The sequence below is a fragment of the Podarcis pityusensis genome (assembly GCF_964106645.2).
Source record: "Podarcis pityusensis genome assembly, chromosome: 9".
NCBI classification, from domain to species: domain Eukaryota; kingdom Metazoa; phylum Chordata; class Lepidosauria; order Squamata; family Lacertidae; genus Podarcis; species Podarcis pityusensis.
The window spans coordinates 4975163-5001031 of NC_138034.1; the positions used below are offsets into that span (position 1 = coordinate 4975163).

Consider the following 25869-nt stretch of genomic DNA (forward strand, 5'->3'; position numbering starts at 1 on the left):
TCCCCCCCCCCCGAAGTATAGTCCGGCCCACGACATGGTCTGAGGGACAGTGGACCGGCCCCTTGCTGAAAAAGGTTGCTGACCCCTGGCCTATGGGAACCAGCTGTATGCCACCACCCCCCCCCCAGAACTGTATGTAAGCCAGGCTCCTTAGCAGTGCCAGAAACATGGTTGTTGATTAACTCTTGTTCTGCTACAAATTTATGCCTAGATGTTTTGTTTTGTTTTGCTGAATTTATTCTGGTGTTTGCCAAACTGTTTATTTTCATCATTTTTGAATTTACTGGCATGGCCTGTATTTTGTATATTTGTATTTTCAGTGCTCTGTATTTGGATGTTTTTGAGTGTTTGCTGTAAGCTGCTTTGGGCAAAGCTCGTTGTGGAAAAGTGACATATATGTAAACTCAGTCAAACTCAATAAATCACATAGGAAAGCACAAATCTCTCTCTCTCCCTCTGTTCTGGTTTAACTACAGACCCAACACCCCATTCTGGGGAAGGGTGGGGCAGCAACTCACTGATCAAAATGTTGCTTGTTCTGCTGCAGATTGGCTCCAACGTATATGTCATAATCTTTGGATACAGGTGTCTACTGTAGATATACAATATGGGCTCTGCAGTTTATTTATACTGCAATTTATCTCTTCCCCATGGCAATGAAGCTGCAGCCCCCTGGATCTTCTGGCCCCAGTAAGCATCAGACCCTGCCTGGCTCACATGTCTGGGCTCTGCATGGAAAGAGAGTAATGAGTCGGTGTTAGGGATGGGACCTCCCAATAATTCTTGTGTTGCCCTTGACTCCCCACCCCTTTGTGAGGGAAGACGAGGCTGTAGTGACTGAACCGATACAGTACTTAATCCTTCACCCCATGTTATGTACTAACCTTGGGTCCTAGAACAATAGGCAAGTAGAATGATTGGCTTGCAGGAGAAGACCAATCAGGCTCCAGGAAGAAGTTAATCAGCCCATTAGGCTGGTAGGATCGTAGAATGCAACAACTGATTGGCCTGCAGGAAAAGACCAATCAGGCTCCAGGAAGGAAGCAGAATCAGCCAATCAGATGGGACTCATTGTGTAAATAATGTATATAAAAGCCTGAGGTTTGGGGGGGCAATTCAACCACTGTTTTACAAGCTGCAATAAAGAGCATGAAATCACTACTGGACTCCGAGTATATTTCACCCCAACAGACCACGAACTATAGCAAATAATTGTTGTTTTACAGATTGCGTTTTTTTGGGGAGCACAATAAACCATGATCCCTGGCTTGGCTGTTAAGTCCGTGATTAGCGGGAAGGAGACAAACAGGAGAGTTGAGTTCACATTTAACCATGGTTTACTGAGGCATGAACTGGGCGAGAGTGGCTTAATCTCAAAACAGAAATGTAGCAGAGTGTTATTACTGTATATTAATAAATCAAGTGACTCCATGGCAAAGATCTCAAAACACGTGATCATAAGAGGAAGTGACCCAAGCCACAAATAGCAACTGAAGACACGATACAGATAGTGTGCAAAAGGTGTAAATCATTCATAATTGCTTAGAGCAGGCATAGGCAAACTTGGCCCTCCAGCTGTTTCTGGACTACAACTCCCATCATCCCTAGCTAACAGGACCAGTGGTCAGGGATGATGGGAACTGTAGTCCCAAAACAGCTGGAGGGGCAAGTTTGGCCATCACTGCAATAGAGAGTGGCACTATCAGAAGGCGGCCTTGCAAAGTGGAATGGAGAGCAGCTCAGGCACAAAATCATGTACCTCCCAAGTGCCAGCAAAGGAATCAAACTGACTTAGGTCCAGGCCATCTTGTTGAATTGTTTTTTGTGGTGAGATGGGCAGTAGCGCTCCCCAAGCCTTGTGGAGGGCTAAGGCATTTGGACAGGTTCCATAGCTTATGAAGCATAGCTGTCAACTTTCCCCCTTTTTTAAGGGAAATTCCCTTATTCCAAATAGGATTCCTTGCAAGAAAAGGGGAAAGTTGGCAGCTATGTAATATCAAGAGATGCCAAAAAGAGCCCAATGATTACCCTGGAAATCTGGCAAATGATGTCATCACTCCCACTCTCCTCTTTTTCCAGCAAGCAGGAAACCAGCAGTTCCCATGCCTTTAGTGGACCTATTCTGCAAGTGATAATTAGGTGGGAGGTTTTTAATCAAAATCTGGGTTGAAGAGAAATGGATCCAGAGTTTCTGCAGTAGTAGAGGTATGGTGAACTAGCTTGAGAGGGCTGCTAGGTTGCAATGCCAGCCCCCTGCCCAGGGGGAAGGGTGGCAATGTTTAAAAATGATCTTTTAACATTAACAAGTACTGAGTAATTTACAATTTTCAAAAACAAGATAAAGAATGAGAAGGGGATTTTACATCAAGTTTCATGGAATCTCAATTCTATGGGTCATCAGGAAATATCTCATGTGCATCCTGTGCTATTTTTCTATAAAAAAAAAACAGAGGTGCTGAAACTCACCCTGTCAGAGGTTCAGGGACAGAGGCACAGGGTAGGCAGGAGATGGAGAGCGATGGGGATGAATCCCAGGACAGCGAGGAAGAGGATGACAATGACTCAAGAGATTCCATGAGTCTTTCCAGCGAATCAGAGGATTCCCAGAAGGGGGTGCCGGTGGTCAAGGCCAGGGGAGCCCCAGGGGGGACGTGTCAGGAGCAGGGGGCCAGCGGGGGATCCCAAAGTGGCAGCTGGGCGTCAGGACCAGCCTCCCCGCCAGAGTGCAGTGAAGGGGGTGGAGGTTCCAGTGTATCAGGGGAGGCGGCTCCGGCAGTAGAGAAAGGAGGGAGGTCGGAGCAAGCCACCCTCCCGGAAGGGGAGGGGAGTAGTGAAGGGAGTAGCGTAGCTGTCAAAAGGAAAGTTAGAGGTTGGGCGCGCGCGCCAAGTTCAAATGTAGAGGCGCGCGGAAGTACAGGGAGCCCGGAGGAGGGGCCAGGTCCCAAAGCCCGCAGGAGGGGGCAAGAGCAGTCTGATTCCGCGTCGGAGGAATCCAGGAGGGGCGAAACCCCAGCGGGCAGAAAGACCCTGCGGAAAAGGAAAGAGAGAAAGAGGTGGAGCAGCGCAAGCCTCTTAAACTGGTGCAGGGGAGGGACGGATTCAGAGGGGACTTCAGCGGTCTAAGCCTAGCCGACGTAGGGCTGCGCGCCTCGGATCTGAAGCAAACAATGAACTGCAATAAACACTTTTGTATATAAGAAGAGATAGGCGTTGGCCTTTTGTGAGCTGAGACTTGAGGCAGCCCTGACAGTAAGTCCCCTCTCAAAAACCGCAAAAAAAAATTTTTTTTTTTGCAAAGCTCACGAAGTTTGGCAGACATGACTACTGAGGAGCAGATAACGACCCTGCAAAACGCAGTCGCTGAACTCTCCGTTGCAGTACGGGTCTCTCAGAAGACAGTTGCCGAAGCAGAAGCGCGATGCCAGGATCTGCAAGCCAGGTGGGATCAGGCGTGCAAACAGGGGTTCCCGGGGTCCAGATCAGAGGGAATCGGTCTCGGACGGAGGGGGGGCAATTTAGTAGCCCACTTCGATGGGAACCTGAAGCATTATCCCAATTTCAGAGCAGACGTCGTATACGCGCTGCATTTGCTTCGAAAAGACTTCAAAGATGAGGAGGAGAAAGTAGGCTTTATTGTGTCCCATTTGCATGGGGAAGCTAGAACCTGGTTACGCAATTTGTGGCGCGAAGATGGTTTTGCCCGCAGGGACTCTGACGAATTTATCAAAGCCATGGACGCTTGCTTCCAATCTACCGTTGACGTTGATGTGGCGCGCCAGGAGATGCATGGATTGCGGCAGGGCAAGGCTACAGTGCGTCAGTACCATTCTTGCTTTTTTGCATTGCGGAATGTGCTGGGCTGGGAAAAGGACTCCCTGGCAGTGAGAGACTTGTTCTGGGAGGGGCTTCATGGCTCAGTAAAAGATGAGCTGGCTAGGGGAGACAGACCTCAAACCCTAGCAGACGTCGTGCAGAGGGCACTCACGATAGGGGTGCGCCACGAAGAACGCCCTTGGCACAGTGAGGAGGGGCATCACGTCCGCCCACCAGCTAGAGCGCCTCCTTTTCTTCTTCCCAGGGACCTGGGACGTACAAATCCCTCGCCTATGCTGAAGGGAGGGGAGGAACCAATGGAGCTGGGTGGTGCAAAGGCTCAGCCAGCTGCCGGAGCCTCAGCGTCCGGAGCAGTCAAGGCGAAGCCTCCTAGAGGGACCAGGAAGTGTTACATCTGTGACAGTGCACAGCACATGGCTAAAGAGTGTCCCCAGAGGCTTCAGAAGCACACTGCAGCCTTAGCAACAGTAACAGGGGAAGCGTTCCAAGGAGAACAGTTTCAGGGAAATGAGAATGCCTGGCTGGAAGCAGAGATGCTGGGGCTCCGCCAGGCAAGTCAGTGAAGCAGTCCCCAGCGCTTTTGCAGCCTACAGACCCCTTACCACCCAAGCCAGTGGTGCAGCTCACTGCTACTCTCCAGCTACCTAATGGACTCACCCTGGAAGTCCCCATTACGATTGACTCAGGGAGCAACGCAGACTTCGTGGGGATGCAGTTCATCAAGCAGCATCGCATAGCGCTACTACCAGCCACGCTGCCTCTGAACGTCGTCACGGTAGATGGCAGAAAGTTGCTGGGTGGGCAAGTGGTACAACAGACGCCACCCATGCTGCTGAAAATTGGGAATCATCGCGAGGTCATCAGTTTCAATGTCACCCAACTGTCAGACACGCTTATAGTGTTAGGCATGAGTTGGCTGGATAGACACAGCCCATCATTAGCGTGGTACCAGCGGCAGCTCACCTTTGGCTCGTCCTACTGCGCACAACATTGCATCCAGACCGGCCAAGAGGAGGAGGGCCAGGAGGAAGGGCAACAGTTGCATCTAGGCATGGTGCAGGCAGTGCCCCACAAGTACAAGGGGTTTTTGGAGGTCTTCTGCGAAAAGGAAGCTGACCAATTACCACCCCACCGGCCCTACGACTGTGCAATTGACCTCTTACCAGGGGCGATGCTGCCGACTGCGAAGCTGTATTCCATGTCTGAAGATGAGATGCAGGAACTCCGGGAGTTCATAGATCACAATTTGAAGCGGGGATTCATCCGAGAATCCAAGGCCGTGGGGGGCAGTCCTGTGTTTTTCGTGAAGAAGAAGGACACGCCCCAAAAAAGGCTCATTGTGGACTATAGGGCCATCAACTCGATGACAAAGCCCAAGGCCTTCCCCATGCCCAAGATTGACGACCTGCTCGCGACGGTGAGGAAGGGGAGGATCTTCACCAAGTTGGATCTACGCGGAGCGGAGCATACAATCTAATACGCATGAGGGAAGGTGACGAGTGGAAGACGGCCATGTTCACGCCGCTGGGCACCTATGAATACAGAGTTATGCCGTTTGGTCTCCAAAATGGCTCCCACTGTTTCCAAGCATTCATGCACCACGTGCTAGCAGGACTCCTCTACAAGAAGTGCGTATGCTTCCTCGACGACATTCTGATCTTCTCAGAATCGCAGGAGACTCACGAGAGAGACGTAAAGGAGGTCCTGCAGAGGCTACGGGAGCACAGACTCTACGCCAAACTGGAGAAGTGCCAGTTCGACGTGACGGAGGTGGATTTCCTGGGCTACCGGCTGTCCGACAAGGGACTAGCCATGGACAGCGCCAAAGTCCGCGCGGTGTTGGACTGGAATAGCCCGCGCAATCGGAAGGAGGTCCAGAGGTTCGTCGGTTTCGCCAACTTTTACCGCAAGTTCATCAGGGGTTTCGCGAAGGAGACGGCAGCTATCACGGACACCCTCAGTTCCAAGAAGAAAAAGTTCACCTGGACGGACCAGGCGGAGCAGTCCTTCAGGAGACTTAAGAGTCTCTTCGCGTCCGAAGACCAGCTGCTACACGTGAATCCCGGCAGGCCCATGCGGGTTGAGACTGACGCATCTGACAGAGCAGTGGGGGCCGTCCTCTTGCAGGAAGATCCGCAAGGGAACTGGAGGCCCTGCGCTTTCTATTCCCGGAAGCTCAGCAAGTCGGAACAGAACTATACCATCTGGGACAGGGAGTTGTTGGCCATCCACGCGGCTTTCAAGGCGTGGCGGCACTTCCTCATCGGAGCCAAGCACACCGTGCAGGTCCGCACGGACCACAAGAACCTAGAGTATTGGCGCACGGCGAAGCTCCAGAGCCAGAGGCACATGAGATGGGCGGAGTTCTTTGCGGATTTCGATTTCCGGATAGAGTATATCCCGGGAGACAACAACGTCATAGCGGATGCGCTCTCCAGGAAACCGCAGTATCTCGAGGAAGCGGCACCAGTGGCAGCCAGGCACATTTTCGCACCGCAAGCATGGGCGTGCGCTTCCGCCGCCGTGGACCTGGACGCGGTACGACGCGCGCTAAAGACGGATCCGTTCGCACACTCCAAGATGGAGGAGGTGCGAAGAGGGACAGCAAAGGACAGCGAATTCCAGATACGCGACGGCCTGCTGACCCGCAAAGGTGCTCTCTACGTGCCGGGAGACTATCTCCGCGCGAAGGTTTTACAGCAGTTACACGACGCACCCAGCGCGGGTCACTTCGGCAAAGAAAAGACGGCGGACTTAGTAGCCAGAGACTTTTGGTGGCCCCAGATGCGGGGAGAGGTCGTGGATTACGTCGCCAGGTGTGACACTTGTCAGAGGTCCAAGCCAGTGCACAAGAAGCCAGCGGGATTGCTGGAACCGCTGGAGACGCCACTACAGCCGTGGGAAAGGGTGGCGCTGGACTTTGTTACTGATCTGCCCAGTTCGCGGGGCAAGACGGCGGTGCTTGTGGTTGTAGATCTGTTCACCAAGATGGCGCACTTCATTCCTTGCGCGAAGGTGGCAACAGCGGAACAGACCGCCAAGCTGTTCATAGACCACGTGTTCCGGGTGCACGGCTTACCGCGGTCCATCCTGTCCGACCGGGGTCGCCAATTCATTTCCAGTTTCTGGCAGAAGCTCCTGGGCATCCTGAATGTCAAGATCAACTTAGCGTCGGCGAGACACCCGCAAACCAACGGCCAAGCGGAGAGGGTCAACGCCATCATGCAGCAGTACCTGCGATGTTACGCCAATCAAAAGCCTGCAACTTGGGTGGACTACTTACCGATGGCCGAGTTTGCCTACAACAACACGAAGCACGCGTCAACGGGGGTGACACCATTCTTCGCCAACAATGGGCGACATCCCAGAACCTTCCCGGCGTTGGAGACAACGACGCAGGGGGAGTCGCAGGGAGCTGAGCATTTAGCAGCAGAATTGCAGGAGGTCCACGAGGAGCTACGACGGCACTTGGAACTAGCTAAACACGCCTACAAAGTGCAGGCAGACAGGCACAGGAGGGCAGGAGAAGACATCCAGGTGGGGGACTGGGTATGGTTAGCAGCCCAGGCGGTGCCGGCCAAGTCGTTAGCTAAGAAGAAGCTAGGACACAAACAGCTAGGGCCATACCAAGTTGAGGGCAGGATCAATCCCGTAGCTTTTCGGTTGACCCTCCCAGAAGGTTCCCGAATGCACCCAGTCTTTCATAGGTCGGTGCTTACACCCTACAAGGCCCCACACAGATTTCAGGAGCCAGGGACGGCACCAGACCCACGTAGAAAGTCACCGGGGGGGGGAAGTCACCGAGGACCCCGACACTCAACGAGGTCACGGAAATTCTGGACTCGAGATGGGGGGAGGAGGGAGTGGAATACCTCCTCGCCAGGGAAGGTACCCCGGCCAGCGCCAACAGTTGGGTGCCAGATTATGCTCTGGAGGAACCTCTTCTTAAAGACGAGTTCCATGCACTCTTCCCACACAGGCCCATGCCAGCGGAGTATTTTGACGACTGGCTTTTTACGCCCACACTTTCAGGCAGCACCTTCCGGGGGTTCTTCTCCGCAGAGGAGACCACGCCGGAATCGAGCCCTCCAAGGGGATCGTGCTCGGGGGTGGACACGGACCGCTCTTATTGGTGGGACGATCAACCAGAAGTGGGGTGGCGAAGGGGGCCTTGGCAAGCAGCATCGCCTGAAGTAACAGGGGGAGGGAAGGGTTTGGATGTGTTGGGGGAGGACCCCGGTTTCGAGCACGCATACACTGAACTGGAAGCAGAGGAGATCGACGTCGATGAACTGTATCCAGCATCTACCCCCGCTACAACGGAGCTCCCGGAACCTGCGCCCGAGCAGCGGGAGGGGGGAAGGGGGGGCTTCGAGGGGGGGATGGATGTCAGGGGTTCAGGGACAGAGGCACAGGGTAGGCAGGAGATGGAGAGCGATGGGGATGAATCCCAGGACAGCGAGGAAGAGGATGACAATGACTCAAGAGATTCCATGAGTCTTTCCAGCGAATCAGAGGATTCCCAGAAGGGGGCGCCGGTGGTCAAGGCCAGGGGAGCCCCAGGGGGGACGTGTCAGGAGCAGGGGGCCAGCGGGGGATCCCAAAGTGGCAGCTGGGCGTCAGGACCAGCCTCCCCGCCAGAGTGCAGCGAAGGGGGTGGAGGTTCCAGTGTATCAGGGGAGGCGGCTCCGGCAGTAGAGAAAGGAGGGAGGTCGGAGCAAGCCACCCTCCCGGAAGGGGAGGGGAGTAGTGAAGGGAGTAGCGTAGCTGTCAAAAGGAAAGTTAGAGGTTGGGTGCGCGCGCCAAGTTCAAATGTAGAGGCGCGCGGAAGTACAGGGAGCCCGGAGGAGGGGCCAGGTCCCAAAGCCCGCAGGAGGGGGCAAGAGCAGTCTGATTCCGCGTCGGAGGAATCCAGGAGGGGCGAAACCCCAGCGGGCAGAAAGACCCTGCGGAAAAGGAAAGAGAGAAAGAGGTGGAGCAGCGCAAGCCTCTTAAACTGGTGCAGGGGAGGGACGGATTCAGAGGGGACTTCAGCGGTCTAAGCCTAGCAGACGTAGGGCTGCGCGCCTCGGATCTGAAGCAAACAATGAACTGCAATAAACACTTTTGTATATAAGAAGAGATAGGCGTTGGTCTTTTGTGAGCTGAGACTTGAGGCAGCCCTGACACACCCCTTGTCTTCTTATAACAGCAATGGTGCCCACCTGAGAGGCACTGGTGAATTCTGTTGAATTCCGGCTGAAAAAAAAGCCCTGTGTGTATCTCTCATTTTCTTGTTCTGGAAGCAAGAGGTGCAAAAGTATAGGCAAGAGGCTTGCTGATGCTGCTTCCACTGGTCTCTGAACTTTATGCTTTCTTATTATCCCCCAGGGTTCCTGCAGGCACAGCTGCAGTTCAAGACAGAATATATGTCAGCAAGGAGGGGGACTCCAGCATGCTTGCTACTGTCGATATTTCTGAGACCCTGGTTAGAATTAATTTGCAAGAAAGCTTCCGCAGCAAATCTCAATCTCATCTGGAGAATTTCATAAGTAGGGAGGAGGCAAAGTTATCATCACATGGTCTTTAAACAGACATTGTTTATGTATCCATCTAGAACAGGTGAATTAAATACTTCATAGCTTATAGAAGCATCTTGAGTGCATTCTTCTGTTCTTGAATGAACAGTCTCACCACCACCACGCAAAACAAAGTTATGCATATTGCACTCCTATCATTGCTACTTACAAAATATATTGTGCCCACATCTTATCAACATATATTTTCAGACACACACACAGTAATATTTTACAGAATATGGGCCATTAAACTCTGTATTGGCATTTATAAATGTGTAGACTTTTTTCTAAAACAGTAGCCTAACAGAAGTACTCACTAGAATCAACTCTGCTGGGGAGAGAAGTCTTTCTATTGTTAATTGTTTTTGCCAAAATGAAAACAAGAAAAAAACAACATGTGGATAAATTGCTTTTTAATCAAATTATGTTCAGATGCAATAATGCTTTAAGATGTTTAAGAACAGGAAACAGTTTAAATCCATCAGTTTAATAAATACAAATATACACATGTATACATCAAATGCAGTCACATGTATAATTTTACATATATTATATACACAAAAGCACAGTCCACATTCCTCCTGATAAAACTATTGTTTTGTTGGTGAAAATGTTGAGATGAATAAAAATACAGCATAATAGAAAATCAAAATATTGAACTTTCCCCACCCTGTATTTCCATATGTGAAGTCAATGTTCTTTCCCTAGAAATACAATTTAAGGGGATTTTAAGATGAATTACTATTTATGCTATACATCTGTACCGGCAAAGTGCTGAGCTATAGAATAATCCTTGCATATTTATCAAATATTTGAGCCAGCTCCAGAGAAATCATAGTTAGACCTCGTTCTTAATCTGCATACAGAGTACATGGACTGCATTTTTTTTTTCAATCAAAAGACTTATCTAAAAACGTCTGATGATTTGCTGCTTACCAGGAAAAAAATTTGCTTTCCTAAAAATATTTTGCTCTAAAGAAGGAGTGGCTAATTTATTTCCCCCATTCACTGGTTCAAAGTAAACCAAAAGCATCTGCAGAAAATTAATGATATTTAAAACCAATTTAAACTAATATATATATATTCCAGTTTTTCAAGTAGTGACATACAAGAGACGTAATATAGGGCTTTAAAGAGGACTTGTACATCAAAGTGATTTTCAAATATATATATGTCTGTGTTTGTTTGTAAGAACATCTAATAGGAAACTGAGGGATGGTGTCAAGATACTCAGCTAGAGTGGCTATTATTAATTTCAAACTGCAAGTGCTTTTCCCGTGCTGCACCATTTTACATCTTTACATCCTATACATGATACAGAAATATTTATAGAAGTTTTTTTTAACCAATATATCATTTGAACTTTTAAATCCTGAGGTAAAAAAGGAAGTATGGTTATGTATGTCTACTCTTCTCTCCCCCCCCCCCGAACACGACAATAAGGTCAGAGAGCATCCAAACACAGTATTACATGCTGGGTATAAACTTTTTTTCTTTTTTTCTTTTTACAAGACATATTAAGGAAAAAAAGCCTCTGGTCAGTATTATGCCACAAATGAATACATACAACTACAAAAAAAAACCCCTAAAGCATTTTGGTTTTAAAATGCCTGTAGCTTGCCTTGTGGGACAGGATGTTATTAATCAGGTTCACTATTAGCAACAATAAGGTGACTTATGTTGACGTTAACAAGTTGCTTGGCGTTCAGTACTTGTCCGTTATCTTACACAGTAATGCTAAAGTTTATCCCAAACTTCGCAGCAAATGTGACCAGACATTCTTTTAGCACGACCCTGGTAAGTACCATGTCCAATTTAATGTCGTTTGTGTAGTTCAGCTTTATGCAAAGGAAGATGGAAAAATATAAACTTACAAAACCGAAACCCAAGACGGGACCTGAACATTTGTAAATGTTCAATTGTCCTCATATGTCAATCAACCCATCAGGTTTCCATATTCCATTTCTTCATACCACCACTGTCCCTGATTCAGCATGCTGCTATCTTGTGGACATTTTGCAAACAAGTTAGAAGGCGTTGATAGGGGTTACCTGGCGATGCCACCACCTCAAATACAGACTGAAAGGCTCTGCGATCCAATTCTTCATCTATCTGATGTCTGTAAAAGTCTATGGCCACCAAACAGAAGAGGTTAATGTCCACTTGCTCTGATTTTCCCATTCTGCTGATAATATGTGGAAGACTTTCAAAACAGTCAAGGATATAACCAAAAGCATCATATAAAGTATTTTGAGTTTTAACCACATCACTCCCCATTGGAAAAAGGATTCAAAAGTAAACTTTACTCTACACATCAGCATAAAGAAACCTAATATGCAGATGATACCCAGCTCTACCTCTCTTTCAAATCAGAACCAGTGAAGGCGGTGAAGGTCCTGTTTGAGTGCCTGGAGGCGGTTGGAGGATGGAAGGCGGCTAATGGATTGAGGTTGAATCCTGACAAGACAGAGGTACTGTTCTTGGGGGACAGGGGGCGGGCTGGTGTGGAGGACTCCCTGGTCCTGAATGGGGTAACTGTGCCCCTGAAGGACCAGGTGCGCAGCCTGGGAGTCATTTTGGACTCACAGTCGTCCATGGAGGCACAGGTCAATTCTGTGTCCAGGGCAGCTGTTTATCAGCTCCACCTGGTACGCAGGCTAAGACCCTATCTGCCCGCGGACTGTCTCGCCAGAGTGGTGCATGCTCTAGTTATCTCCCGCTTGGACTACTGCAATGCGCTCTATGTGGGGCTACCTTTGAAGGTGACCTGGAAACTACAACTAATCCAGAATGAGGCAGCTAGACTGGGAGCAGCCGCTGAGACCACATAACACCGGTCTTGAAAGATCTACATTGGCTCCCAGTACGTTTCCAAGCACAATTCAATGTGTTGGTGTTGACCTTTAAAGCCCTAAAAGGCCTTGGCCCAGTATACCTGAAGGAGCGTCTCCACCCCCATCATTCTGCCCGGACGCTGAGGTCCAGCGCCAAGGGCCTTCTGGCAGTTCCCTCACTGTGAGAAGCAAAGCTACAGGGAACCAGGCAGAGGGCCTTCTCAGTAGTGGCGCCCGCCCTGTGGAATGCTCTCCCCTCAGATGTCAAAGAGATAAACAACTACCTGACATTTAGAAGACATCTGAAGGCAGCCCTGTTCAGGGAAGTTTTTAATGTGTGACATTTTAATGTATTTTTAATCTTTGTTGGAAGCCGCCCAGAGTGGCTGGGGAGACCCAGCCAGATGGGCAGGGTACAAATAATAAATTATCATTATTAATATAGTGGCTTTCAGGAAATCTCCTGCTTTGGTTCATATCTCAACTGCTTCATACAGCAGCTTTCTTTTACAGAAACATGTATGGCCACAAATAAATAAATAAATAAATAAATAAATAAATTCACCCAGTAGACTGTGAGGATAAAGATATCCTGCCTAAGTATTCTGTAGTAAAATTCAGCAGAACTGATGGAACAGAATCAAGCCTCAGTATGACAGTGTTAAATGTTATTCAACATGCTGATAAAATGTATCTGTTGGCTAAAATCAAGTTTGGTGAAGTACTGTGTGGTTTCTTGCTTTGAGGATACTGAGACCAGCACAAACCCTGACGGCTCTTCCCTTGGGAAGCTTTGAAAGCGTGTCAGCTAAGTCTGCACTTTCAAAAGCTTCTGTCCTTGGGCAAAAGGCCGGACCAGGCACCCAGGAAAGATTTGACCGTGTGGGTAAGTCTGGCTGTAAGCTCCATGCTTTCAAAGACATCCAACACTTACTCCCCTATCCACCATTTATTGCGGCAAAGGTCAAGTGGGGAGAGGGAGCATGTGCCACAGGCCAGATGAAAGCGAGCAGCAAGTTGTATCTGGTCTGGAAGCTGCTTCCCCCAGCCATGCCTTAAACTGTGGTGAACCACAGCTATGGCTTGGTTGAAGCAAGTCACCTTTATAAGACGCCATTTGAAGTTGGCTTGTTACAAAGAAACCATAGTGAACTTTAGCCATACTTTGCCACACCGTTCGTCATGTGTGAACCACACAAGCTGTGTGGAAGCAAAACCTTCTTCACTCTTCCTTGCAGCCATACCAGCGGAGAAGGCTGCATGAAACTGAGAGAAGCTTATAGGCTATGGTAAGTCCTGCCACAATAGACCATGACTTACTGCGACATTCAGTCATAGCCACCATTTTTTTTGGTATTGATTTTACCACTGCATCCTGCTGATAAACCCAAGAAAAACCTTTAAAAAAGGCAATGGGAGCGTTTGGCATTGAGTTTTTCACCCATCAGATTCCAAATGATCACTTGCTGCTCTTCTGACAGAATCTGTGGCTCCAGAGACAAAATATTGTGGATGAGACATCACTGAATCCCTGATGGAGACCAGGTGAACTGATGGGGGTTTCATCTAGATTTGGGGTGGGGTGGTAAATAACTTCGGTCACATCCACACTATACATCAAAAGCACATGGCTTTCCCCAAAGAATCCTGGGCACCGTAGTTTGCTAAGGGTCCTGAGAATTGTAAGTATTAAACTACAGCTCCCATGATTCTTTGGGGGAAGCCATGTGCTTTAAATGAGCTTTAAAATTTACATATATAATGTGGATGTGGGCTTTGTGAACACTGCAGAGCACCTAGAAGTCAAACGTCAGAGTCCTGCACTGAAAGCGGTGGTTGATTTAAGTTAAGTGCAACTTCTTATGAAAAGGACAGATCAGAACGTGGAGATAAAAAAAGAGAATTTACGAGCTGGAGATGAGTTCTGCAGAAATCCTTTTAACTGCTAATGGCTCACTATTCTGGAAACCAGGGCAAACCCCCACTCCCGCTGGTGTTCAGTCAGTAGGGCATGAGACTCTTAATCTCAGGGTCATGGGCTACGAGTCCCATGTTGGGCAAAAATATTCCTGCATTGCAGGGGGGCTGGACTAGATGACCCTTGAGGTCCCTTCCAGCTGTACAACTCTGTGATTCTTTGAAAGCTCACCCTGCCTGCCATCAAGAGGAAGTACTTTTCCAAAGTGAAGACTGCCCCATCCCAGCACCACTGGAAAACGGAAATCTTTCTTTAGGCTTTAAAATGAGGCCTATAGAAAAATAATCTGTTTAGGATACATTGCTGAAATCCACTGGCTGGTGGAAGCACTGACAAAAAAGCAAGACAGACTCCACATTGCCATGGCGACCGGTGTTCTCTGCGTGAAGTTGGAAAGTGACAGCATCACCCAGTCACGGACCATGGATGACTGGCCAGTGGTATGCAATGTTTGAAATACCTGCAAGAGTTAAAACAGATAGATCATGCGGAAGAAAATGTTTAGATAGATTCTCCTGCAACAAACACAAATATATACTGTACCCAGTTATATGTAACTGCAGGGCTGGTTTTGTGTTTATGCTGTTAATCCTGTTATTCGATTCAATGTCAATTTTCAGATTAATAATCCATAAATTATAAAACAAACTACGTAAGGAACAAGTACATTAATTAGCAGACAGAATACTAGCACAAAACAGACTTAAAGCTAACAAATCTAGAAGGCTCGGGAAAATTAAAAGCCTTCACAAGCTCCACAACTACATGGTTGTGTATGCTTAAAAAAATCTGTTTGATTTCTTCTTCTTTTGCTAGTCATGGAGGTGAACAATTCATGGCCCTGTTGCACCTCCAGTGATGCACAGCACTGGGAAGCCAGGTCAGCAATGTGGCCTCACTCTCTGCTGACGACCCAAACCCTGATTAAGTGTGTGTGGGGGGGGGGGGATTGACACATGAGCAGTACGGTAACTTGTTTCTTTAGCCATGATTAATCTTTCTAATGTTGTATTAAAATCAATATAAACCTATTTTTCCCTAAACAGTGCCACATCATATGTCATGTACTCTTGCAGTAAATAAATAATTTGTTTTCGGTATTTCAACACTTTCCCCACAATGACTATTTAAAAAAAAAAAATCTCACTAACAGGACAATCCCAATGTACCGTATTTTTCGCTGCAAAAGACACACCAGACCATAAGACGTGCCTAGTTTTTGGAGGAAGAAAACAAGAAAAAAAATATTCTGAATCCCAGAAGCCAGAACAACAAGAGGGATCGCTGCGCAGCAATCCCTCTTGCTGTTCTGGCTTCTGGGATAGCTGCACAGCCTGCATTCGCTCCATAAGAGACACACACATTTCTGTCTGTTTGCAAGCCCCCTCCACAGAGGCTGGCCCCTCTCACTGTCCTCGGAGCTTGCTTACCAGTAACCTCCTCTGGCTGACATCCAGACAGACCAGGGAGATTTTGATAGGTGACATTTTCCCAAGCATGGGTAAATGCACACCCCCTCCTCCTGCTTCTTCCCTAGCAGGGAAAAGGAGACAGACAGAAACGTCTATTTACATTCTTTTATTTCTGTCTACAGCACTACAGGAAAACACGTCCTTTCAGTTCAGTTCTTTCAGCACGTCTGACAAACTTCCTGTACATGCGCAAACGGTAGGTTTAAAATTACACTCTTCACAGAGCCTTTTCCAGCCTGTGAACTTCCTGGGAAATTCTTTCCCACAGATAGCTGCATCATGTGATGTCAACAAGCTGGCTGTCTGCAGCTGCGATGCTTTCATATACTGACAATTTCCCCTTACTTTTTAGGAGGGAAAAAGTGCGTCTTATAGAGCAAAAAAATACAGTAAATAAATGTGTTAGGGGAGAGAGGGGAGAATGAAAGACTGCATGCCCAAATGCTGATGGATTTCAACTTCTATCAGCAGAGCGAGCGTGGCCAGCAATCAGCACAGCTACAGCTCTATGGCTAATTTGCCACCCTTGCTTTAATTATTCCATTCTTTTCATACATAGAAAGGATTCTGAGCTGTGGAAGAGATGCATGAATGTGCTATTAGGGATCTGAGACCCCATAGGAAACTCCACTACAGATCTCAAAAACCGTTTGTGTGGAGTTAGACTGCTGTTAACTCTAAAATACCATTTTGTACCTTTCTTACATGATTTTAATTATTTATAAAAGTATGTATATACTGCCCTCTCATAAAATATCAGGGTGGTGTACAGCAATATAAAAACACAAAAAATAAAGCAGTACAGACTAAACATTAACATGATGGGCTACTCAGTTTGATTTGAACATTAAATTAGAATCAGTATCAAATAGATTTAAGAACTATTACTTAAATGGGGTCTTATTTGTGCCTTTCCCCCCAATATAAGATTATCAAATGCTTTTTAGAAGCAGAAGAGGGTTAAGGCCTTGATCCTCAGAGACTGTCATTGCTTGCTTGCTGTGAATAATTTGCCACATACTTTGCAGACAATTTTTTTTGTTTTACCCTAGTAGTCACAGCTAGTGAAAATGTCTAAGCAAAAGGGAAAAGCGGAAAACCAAACAAAAGAGGTCAGGGGAGACGTGGGGGCGAAATTCTTACCTTATATACTACAGTTGCCATAAATTGTGGATATGGCTGCTGGTTAGAAAGAAATTCTCCTATGACTTTATTCATCACATCTTGTGGAGGGAAAAAGTCGTCAAGAAACTGAGGGAGAATCCGAGTTACGACTCTGGCTTCAAAGGGAAATCCTTTTCTAACCCTAAAAAAAAACACATGTAATAACAAGCAACTATCATATTTCTCAAATATTCAGCTTCATGTAACAAGATATATTCATCCCAGTCAGTGACCACAACAGAAAAGGCTTCCCTACTCCATTCAGTGCTGATAAATTCTTTAGTGCAATCAGGGTGAGCTCCTATAAGATCTCTTAAGCTGAAGGGTTCATAACACAACTTCTTTTTAATGAACCATCACAGCTATTTTGGAACTCTCAGGCTGCTCATCTGGAGCAAATGAGCTTCTCAGTCAGCACTTTTTGCAACAGAATATGAGTTTTTTAAAGTATTCTAAAAAGCAGTAGGACTTCTCTAGGTAATGTAGATCCTGGAGAATGTGGAATGGCAGAGAGCTCTCAGGCCACTGCTGGTTCCTTCGGGAGCTAATGAGGGCAAGTTTTCTAGCTGGAGCATCTTCTCTTCTGCTTTCCCACAGGGCACAAAGTTAGAGACAACCAGCTGCCTATGCAGATGTGTGTCCATCACATTGTAACCACTTGATAAACAGACGATTCAGTCTTCTCAGCCGCTTTGTTTTTCAGCTGTGACAGGCTTCTATAAACGACTTACGGGCTCTAAAAATGGAAATATTGCACTTTCTCCAAATGTGTATTATTCTGCTGATGTAGGGGAAAGAAAGTGGTCTGGAAAACCTACAACTACATTTTGCGATCAGTTCATTATGAAAGCATTACCAATCATGGTTTATAGGATCATAAAATACATGCTTGATTATTTCTAATAAAAATATATGTGGCTGTTCCATTGTTGACACATTTAGTATTGCCTAGGTGTAGGATTTTCCGCAATTAAATCAATCTTGAGAGACTTAGTTTCAGATAACAAAGGGATTAACTTGATATATGTGCACATATCCAAAATCTCTGCATTGAATTTACAGTGGTGCCCCGCAAGACGAATGACTCGCAAGACGAAAAGCTTGCTAGACGAAAGAGTTTTCCGTTTTTTGAGTCGTTCCGCAAGACAAATTTCCCTATGGGCTTGCTTCGCAAGACGAAACGTCTTGCGAGTTCTTGCAAGTTTGTTTCCTTTTTCTTAAAGCCGCTAAGCCGTTAATAGCCGCTAAGCCGTTAATAGCCGCTAAGCTGCTAATAGCCGTGCTTCGCAAGACGAAAAAACAGCAAGACGAAAAGACTCGCGGAACGGATTAATTTTGTCTTGCGAGGCACCACTGTACATTAGATTCATATTCCTGGAAATGGAATTCACTTGTATGCTTCATCATGACATTTTGTCCCAGAAAGATGGCTGGGCTACTGGGATCGACCAAAAGGTTGCCACTTTTTCTTCTTTTCACAAAGGCAGGCAGTGTGTGTGGCGGGGGGGGGGGAATCTTTTGGACACTTCATCTTTCAAGATAAAACCCACCTCCCCTGATGATTCTTAAAAATTTATCCTCCTAACCTGCCATGAAAGTGTTTGTGGGGCATATCTGACATACCTTTAATCTCACCTATAAATACAATCCCTGCCAATTACATTTTCTTTAAAACAACCATTTCCTACCTGTCAAAAAGAACAGAAACTCGCTCCATAGCCACAATGACAGACTCGCTGTCTGGAGCTGCTTGGTTTTGATCTGCAACTCGCCCTGGACTTATCTTCTCTTTTCCTAAAGGCAAAATACCAAGAAAGCACAGTTTTAACATACAGTACAAGGGAACCAGATAATTTAAATAAAGGTAATTAAAGTAATGGGACGCAGGTGGCGCTGTGGGTAAAACCTCAGTGCCTAGGACTTGCTGATCGTATGGTCGGCGGTTCGAACCCCTGCAGCGGGGTGAGCTCCCGTCTTTCGGTCCCAGCTCCTGCCCACCTAGCAGTTCGAAAGCACCCCTGGGTGCAAGTAGATAAATAGGTACCGCTTTATAGCGGGAAGGTAAACGGCGTTTCCGTGTGCTGCGCTTCTGCAGGCTCGCCAGAGCAACTTCGTCACACTGGCCACGTGATCCGGAAGTGTCTGCGGACGGCGCCGGCTCCCGGCCTCTTAAGCACACAACCCTAGAGTCTGTCAAGACTGGCCCGTACGGGCAGGGGTACCTTTACCTTTTTAATTAAAGTCATACAGGCACTAGAGTGCAAACTGAGGGACTGGCATCCACTGGCTAAGTGATACAAATGCCATGAGGTTGGCCCCAGCCAACTCAGGATTACCAGAGTTTGAATGCTGAATCTGGAACCACCATTCATTATATAACCTCCTGCCTGGCCTGACCAAATAGCCAGGAAGGGAGCCCACCATCATTGCTGAAGTGCCCTGATGTTAAGACAAGTTCTCTAAGGAAGAGGGCAGCACTCTATTTGAATGTGCTTTCTGGCATCCCAGAACAGCTTCACTGTTCTGAGCCAGTGTGGAGAGCCAGTGTGGTGTAGTGGTTAAGAGCGGTAGTCTCGTAATCTGGGGAACCGGGTTCGATTCCCCGCTCCTCCACATGCAGCTGCTGGGTGACCTTGGGCCAGTCACACTTCTCTGAAGTCTCTCAGCCTCACTCACCTCACAGAGTGTTTGTTGTGGGGGAGGAAGGGAAAGGAGAATGTTAGCCGCTTTGAGACTCCTTAAAGGGAGTGAAAGGCGGGATATCAAATCCAAACTCTTCTTCTTCTTCTTCTTCACTTCTAGAAGGCTTATTTATGCCATAGTGGATATGCAAGCCACAAACTCTTGTCTTCAACATACCCAGCAGACAAGCTACCCACTTTGGACTTGGGCCACAATCTTAGACATATTCAAGAGGTCCTTGGATGGGTGTTTCCTGTGCTATGTTGTAAAAAGCACCAAAGGGGGTGGGGATGGGGAACCAAAATACATCCTGGAGATAACAGCTTGGGATTGAGACTAGGTGTTGAATTGTCCTGCTGAAGGCTTGATGTTTCACTAAACCCCTCAAACAAGGCGATGCTACAAGGAACCAGGCAGAGGGCCTTCTCGGTAGTGGCGCCTGCCCTGTGGAACGCCCTCCCATCAGATGTCAAGGAAATAAACAACTATCCGACTTTTAGAAGACATCTGAAGGCAGTCCTGTTTTTAATGTTTGAAGTTTTGTTCTGTTTTTAATGTTCTGTTGAAAGCCACTCAGAGTGGCTGGGGAAACCCAGCCAGATGCGTGGGGTAGAAATAAATTATTATTATTATTATTATTATTAGGCAAATTCCAGAGGGTAAACTCCAGACACTGTCCTCTGGACACACTGGCCCACTGCTGTTTGTGACCAGTTTGTGACCAAATGGTTGATCTTATGTGGAGGTACACTCTTTCCTTGCATGTAATTAGAAGTTGAGAAACTAGTGGAAGATTGGTTAGATTTCTTGCCCAATGACTTGAAGATGCAGTTCCATCGAGGCTTGAATACTCCAAAGGTATGTGCTTGTTGATAAAGAGGCTTTTTTTTTTATATTTCCACTTGTCCCTTTTTTGGCTGTCAGCAACATGGGTGTATATGTGCGTGTGTCTAGTTTCGGTGACGACTGCCTCAACTGGCTCACCAAATACTTCAGTTCTTGCAAAAGGGAAACTTGCCAGTCTGGCCCAGATCTATGTCCTAGTTCCTCAGCCAAATTATTCTTCTGGCCACTGAGTTCTCTATCATTGCCTTGGATCTTAGATCATGGGCCAGCAAACTAAGGCCCGGGGGCCAAATCCTCCTCCTCTCACCCTCCTCCTGGCTTCTCCCCGCCCTGCCTAGAGGAGGAAGGGGGCTGGGCTTTGTTGAGCCACCGTTGGCTGAGCGCCATTTTAAGCAGCCCCTCTCCAGAGCCAGCCCTTTCGTACCATTTATCGTCCCTCTGCTGCTGCCAGCCCCTGCCACTCGCAAGGCACAGGTAAGCAGCCACTGGGGCTCATCCGGTGCTGTGGAGAAGGGAGGGGAGAGTAATGGGGGGGTATCTATTTTTTCCCCAAAATATAGTCCGGCCCCCCACAAGGTCTGAGGAACAGTGGACTGGCCCCCTGCAGAAAAAGTTTGCTGACCCTTGTCTTAGTTGATGTCCAAGGAAGAATCTGCTAGCAGGTTATAGAAAGTACCATCTTTTTGAAACCATCTCTCACTGGCCCACTTTACCTACACATCATGGGGCAATAATTAGAAAGTGGGAGGCAACAGAAGTAATCTAGCATTTATTTCACTGTTGGGCCAGGATTACTTTGATAATCTTAACTCCAGAGGGCTACAAATTACTGAGAATATGAAAAAAGAGTAAATGTATGTGCTATGAAAACAGTTTCTGGGAAGTGTTATTTTATGAGGTGTGCATTTTCAGCACTGAAAACACGTGAAGAGATCCATACCTGTATACATGCATGTCAGCATTAACCCCAATGCTGCCATGGCTCTGTGTGGACTGTGCACATTCACTCTGTCTACACTTAGTTTAACTAATGATTCACAATCCAGCCTTGAGAGTTGTTCTGAAAGGAGGAGCCGTTCTAACCCTCTCAAGACACAGTGATAAATAATGGATGGTGTCAATTCTTCACTTCCAGACAACATCACTCCACACATCTGAAACAAACAGGAAATAAATTTAAATATCCATAGGCAGGTGTGGAATCACAACAATAAGGCCAATATGTGAAACTCAATTTAAAGTACAACAGAGCTCAGCAACAGCAAATTCATTATGACAAAGACACATACATCCAAGATTAAAGCACCATTTATTACCACTATGAAGCAGTGAAGTCTAGCACCACACTGGGCTCCCATCTCTCACAAGCATTTTTACAGATTATACCCCCAAAGAGGGCCTTTTCTCAGACTGAAGTGGCAGGAAACTATCCAACTTGCTCGACATTTCCCCTTATTCCCAAATAGCTCATTCACAGGATGGTGGAAAATAACTATGACACAGCGGCAGGCTTCTAATGTGGTTTGGTATTCACCAGTATTATAATGAAGTGAATCTTAAGAAGGTGCACGGAAGGTTCAGTGGAGTGACCTGTCACATTTTGCAGCAGACAAAAGTGGGCAAAGGTACAAGAGAAACATGAGGATACAAACACACAGCCAAGCTCTACCTGATAAACCTTAACCACAGCGGACACAAAATCTCCTTACATGCGGCTGTGAAATTCAACCTCCAAAAGTGTTTTCAGTCTGGTAACTGAGGTCGCACCAGCTCTTAGCTATGCTCTCCAAGAAGAGGCTAAATTCACACCACTTAATGCATAGTAAGTACACTAGCAGACTATTATGGTTTGAAGGTCATTTCCTTATATTCTGCCATGGTCATTTATGCTAATTGATCAATTCTATTTTACTTCTCAATATAAAAGCGAATGCAAAGTCTTTCATTCACACGCCATACCTACCTGTATAATTCCTGAAGAGAATTCAGGCCCTACATCAAGAGGATAGTTTTCTATTAAATAGAATGCCACTGCACACATTACCAAGACATGCTGCTGGTTGTGGGCGTTCACACAGCTGTTAAAAAGGAGAAACATTGATATATCAGTGGGCTGGAGTCTTCCCATAGAGTGTTAAAATCAAGTGCTCTGTTCTATAATCCTTACATAGCTGGAACTACAACTCTTTCTAATGAGACTCAGAAGAAGTGACTAGAAGAAATAACTGTTTTATGGTTCTTGTAGCATTTTTTACAATTTTAAATATACAATATCTATCAAACCAACTGTTTGCTCTTGTTAAAAAGGAAGTTTCCCTGGCTAGGTGACTGGTAGGCACATATTTATGCAAGATCAAAGTATCATAAGATGCTAACGATTTCTAAAGTTTTACCCGCTGTTTCAAGCTTGCTGATAACTTTTACTAAAATGTCCATTAAAGCAGACTGAAGAGGTTAACCACATCAGGTTGTGTTGCATTTTCAGTTCCACAGCTCAAAAATTCTGTTAAATGAAGGGCCACAGTACATTATTACATAAACACCTACTGTGATATTCCTCTTAGATTGGAAAGCAGATATTCAGAGATGATTGGAATAAGCTGCTTTGCTGTTTCATCAAGAAGGTCACACTCAAGGATGTAAAGAATTCCATGTAGGGCTCCTATGCGGCTTGGCATGTGAGTGCTGCGTAATGTTGATTCCAGCAGGCGGCTCACGGGCTCTGCTACCACTTTATCCTAGTGGGTGTGAAACAATAGATGCAAAATTGTGCTGGATTAATTTACAAGCTGGCAACTATAAAGTTAGTAACAATTAACATAAAATAATGATGCAAAAGTTTATAAAATCCATAAAATATTCTAAAGTATGATGAAATATGTCCAAATCAATAACATTCTATCCATTCACTGACATGTGGCATTATTTTGAAGGAAAACAGCTTTATATTGAAATACATGACACCAGAAATTCCCGGTGTGTCATTTGGTGAGCTAAAGGTCCGAGTCCTGTTATATTGTGTCCTGGGAAGTAAATGTGGTTTGAATGCTTGGAAGATTCTGCCCCTTACACATTGTGCTGAAATCAAGAGAAAGACTGGGGAGAAGGGCCAGAATCTGGAAAGAAAACTGGAAAAATGTGCAAAGGACGTTCTGTCCCCAAGGGACACAGGCAGCAAGCAGTTGCGGGTCAGGAGCCAGGAGCCAGGAGACCTGGTCATTTATACAGACACCCTACACCCCTATACAGACACCTATTTATACAGACACCCCACTTTCGCTCCTTAAGAAGAAAATGCCACTGACGTCACCCACATCTGTTCTAATCAGCACTTTCCAACCGGGGGGTTGCAAGGCCTGTGCAAGTGAACCCCAAATAATTTTTGCTTGTAATCTTTAACTAGTATGATGAATACCTCTTCCAACTTTTTGTTTTCTTGGCATATTATAATGCAATGCTGACATATGTAACCAAATGTCAGAAAGGCTAGAGTCTTACATACCCACAAACAAAAAAGCTTTTTGAATAACTTTGTAAGTACTTTGTAAGTAAACCACATCAATAGGGGTGTTCAGTAAATTTAATAGGCAAATTTGCAGGTTAAAATGAACTAAACCAATGGCTGCAAAAGAACAAAGGTCCAAACTTCATGGGACAATAAATCAATTGATCACCATACCAAGTAAATTTAGACTTGTGGGCCACCATACCTAAAAGGCAACCATTGCTCTAGATTGACAAATTCCAGTGTGCTTTGCTAAGATCTTGGGGTGGGGGAGAATGTAGGTATTTTTTGGCCTCTTGCATTCTAGACTTGATAGTTCGACAATGTTCGGGGGGTATAGAGTAAGAAATACCCTCAAAGTACATTAAATTATGTCAATTTCTGCAGTGGCTCCCTGTTTGTGGAGTGCTCTCCCCAGGGAGGTTTGCCTGGCACCTTCATTGTACACTTTTTAGGCGCCGGGTGAAAATGTTCAGCCTTTGACTGATTAACATCCAATGCCCTTTAAAAATGTGTTGGGGAGGGGGTTAATAAAAGAGATAGAACAGTTATCTGCACACAGATGGTACCAAACTCCAGTTGATGTTTCCCCATGAGATGTTAAATAGATCAGCGAGAGTCGGAAAACGAACTGCTCCTTCAGGCAGGAGAGAGAAAAATGAGGCGTGCGCACGCCTGCTTCCCAGAGTTCTTTGCTCTCCTGCCTCCATCACGTGACGAGAGAATACCCAACCCATTCATAGCATCAGCAACCACCTCCAATCCCTGAAGAAGAACAGGACCACACAGATACTATAGAGCTACCACCCTCCAAGACCACATTCTGGAACCAGCCGTACAGGGAGGAAGTGGAGCACAGTTCCCTGAAGGATACCATGGTCAAGAAAGGAAGGCACAGATGTCTCTCCTGAGAGGAATGAGATTCTTCCTCCTGCTTACATGGCACCCTCTCTATCTAATCTTACACTGCATTTAAGGAAGGGAAAGAGGAGAGGGGCAGCTTTAGTGTCAAATGCAGTCTATGTGCTATTTGGCGCTACCCAGATAGGAAACTGTAAGAAAGACATTTTATACCTTTCCACATGTATACAAGAGCAACTTCTGGAAGAGTCTGTTGTCTTGCCCTTATGATGAAAATTATTATTTTGAATTGTATTGTTTTGATGAATTTATTGTTGCTTGCTTTATTTATATGTAACTTGTGGTTGATATAGTGTTTACAATGGTTCACCCCTCCTAATACTATTGTGATTATTGTAAGCCCCTTCATGCTCAACATTTGTTACTAGGAAAATTGAATACAAATATGAAATCAAATCAAACTTATTAAAAAGCCACTGAGAATTCTAACAGAATCAACAGGGATGTACTCCTCTTGGCTAAGCTCCCATGAAGGTCATCCATGCCAGAAGATCAACAGCTGATTCAGTCCCATTACCAGGCCAGAAACCAGACTGAAATGGAACTGGGAAATGACTTGTAAATTAAAAGAAATCCTACCATTCCAAGAACAGCAGCTGCCTTACATGTAGCTGGAACCAAATACTGTATAAGGATTTCATCTTCTGATGGGTGTGTCTTCCGCAGTTCTGTTAATGTTGTGTACATCATTTCAAACTGATTCCTTTCTGTAAATAAGTCAGATACTGCTAAAAGCTGCAAGTACAAAAAACATTACAAATTAAGTCTTTTAAAAGTTGTTTATATAACAAGTCATTTCAACCAAGTATATATAACATATATGAATACAACTTTACTAGAAAGAAGCTCAAATGTGAAAATGTTAAAATATTTCATTATTTTTTTTAAAAAATGTGTGTGTTAATATTATCACAAAAAGAACACTGAGATCACTGAGAGAGTTCTTTCTCTGCTTCTGAGATGGAGATTATACTGGACTTTGGAGATAGCTAATTAAGCAGCCTTTTTTCTCCACCAGTAGGAGAGATTCCCTCCCAGTTCAAGATATGTGGCAACTGGGAAATCCATTCTGTTT

At 46.0% G+C, this 25869-nt stretch overlaps 2 protein-coding genes across 6 annotated transcripts in view; both read right to left on the minus strand.

Annotated features, from left to right (window-relative positions):
* Positions 1–9198, minus strand: part of MSANTD1 (Myb/SANT DNA binding domain containing 1) — a 31258-nt gene extending 22060 nt beyond the window's left edge. For 2 of the 4 annotated variants that reach the window (XM_081021621.1, XM_081021614.1), the window contains exons 1-2: positions 9039–9197; positions 519–728 (exon numbers count right to left, since the gene is read on the minus strand). The gene's annotated coding sequence lies outside the window, so the exon portion shown is untranslated. Of the gene's footprint in view, positions 1–518; positions 729–884; positions 2071–9005 lie in introns of those variants that run through there. The other 2 variants (XM_081021618.1, XM_081021619.1) reach the window with 2 other exon arrangements.
* Positions 9199–9788: 590 nt separating this feature from the next.
* HTT (huntingtin) overlaps positions 9789–25869 on the minus strand; it is a 107218-nt gene continuing 91137 nt past the window's right edge. For both annotated transcript variants that reach the window (XM_081021484.1, XM_081021483.1), the window contains 8 exons: positions 25374–25529; positions 22916–23106; positions 22332–22446; positions 21309–21522; positions 18529–18634; positions 16820–16982; positions 14504–14664; positions 9789–11595 (listed from right to left, as the gene is read on the minus strand). In XM_081021484.1, the coding sequence (XP_080877610.1) occupies positions 11382–11595; positions 14504–14664; positions 16820–16982; positions 18529–18634; positions 21309–21522; positions 22332–22446; positions 22916–23106; positions 25374–25529 (1320 nt within the window). In that variant the 3' untranslated portion in view covers positions 9789–11381. The remainder of the gene's footprint in view (positions 11596–14503; positions 14665–16819; positions 16983–18528; positions 18635–21308; positions 21523–22331; positions 22447–22915; positions 23107–25373; positions 25530–25869) is intronic.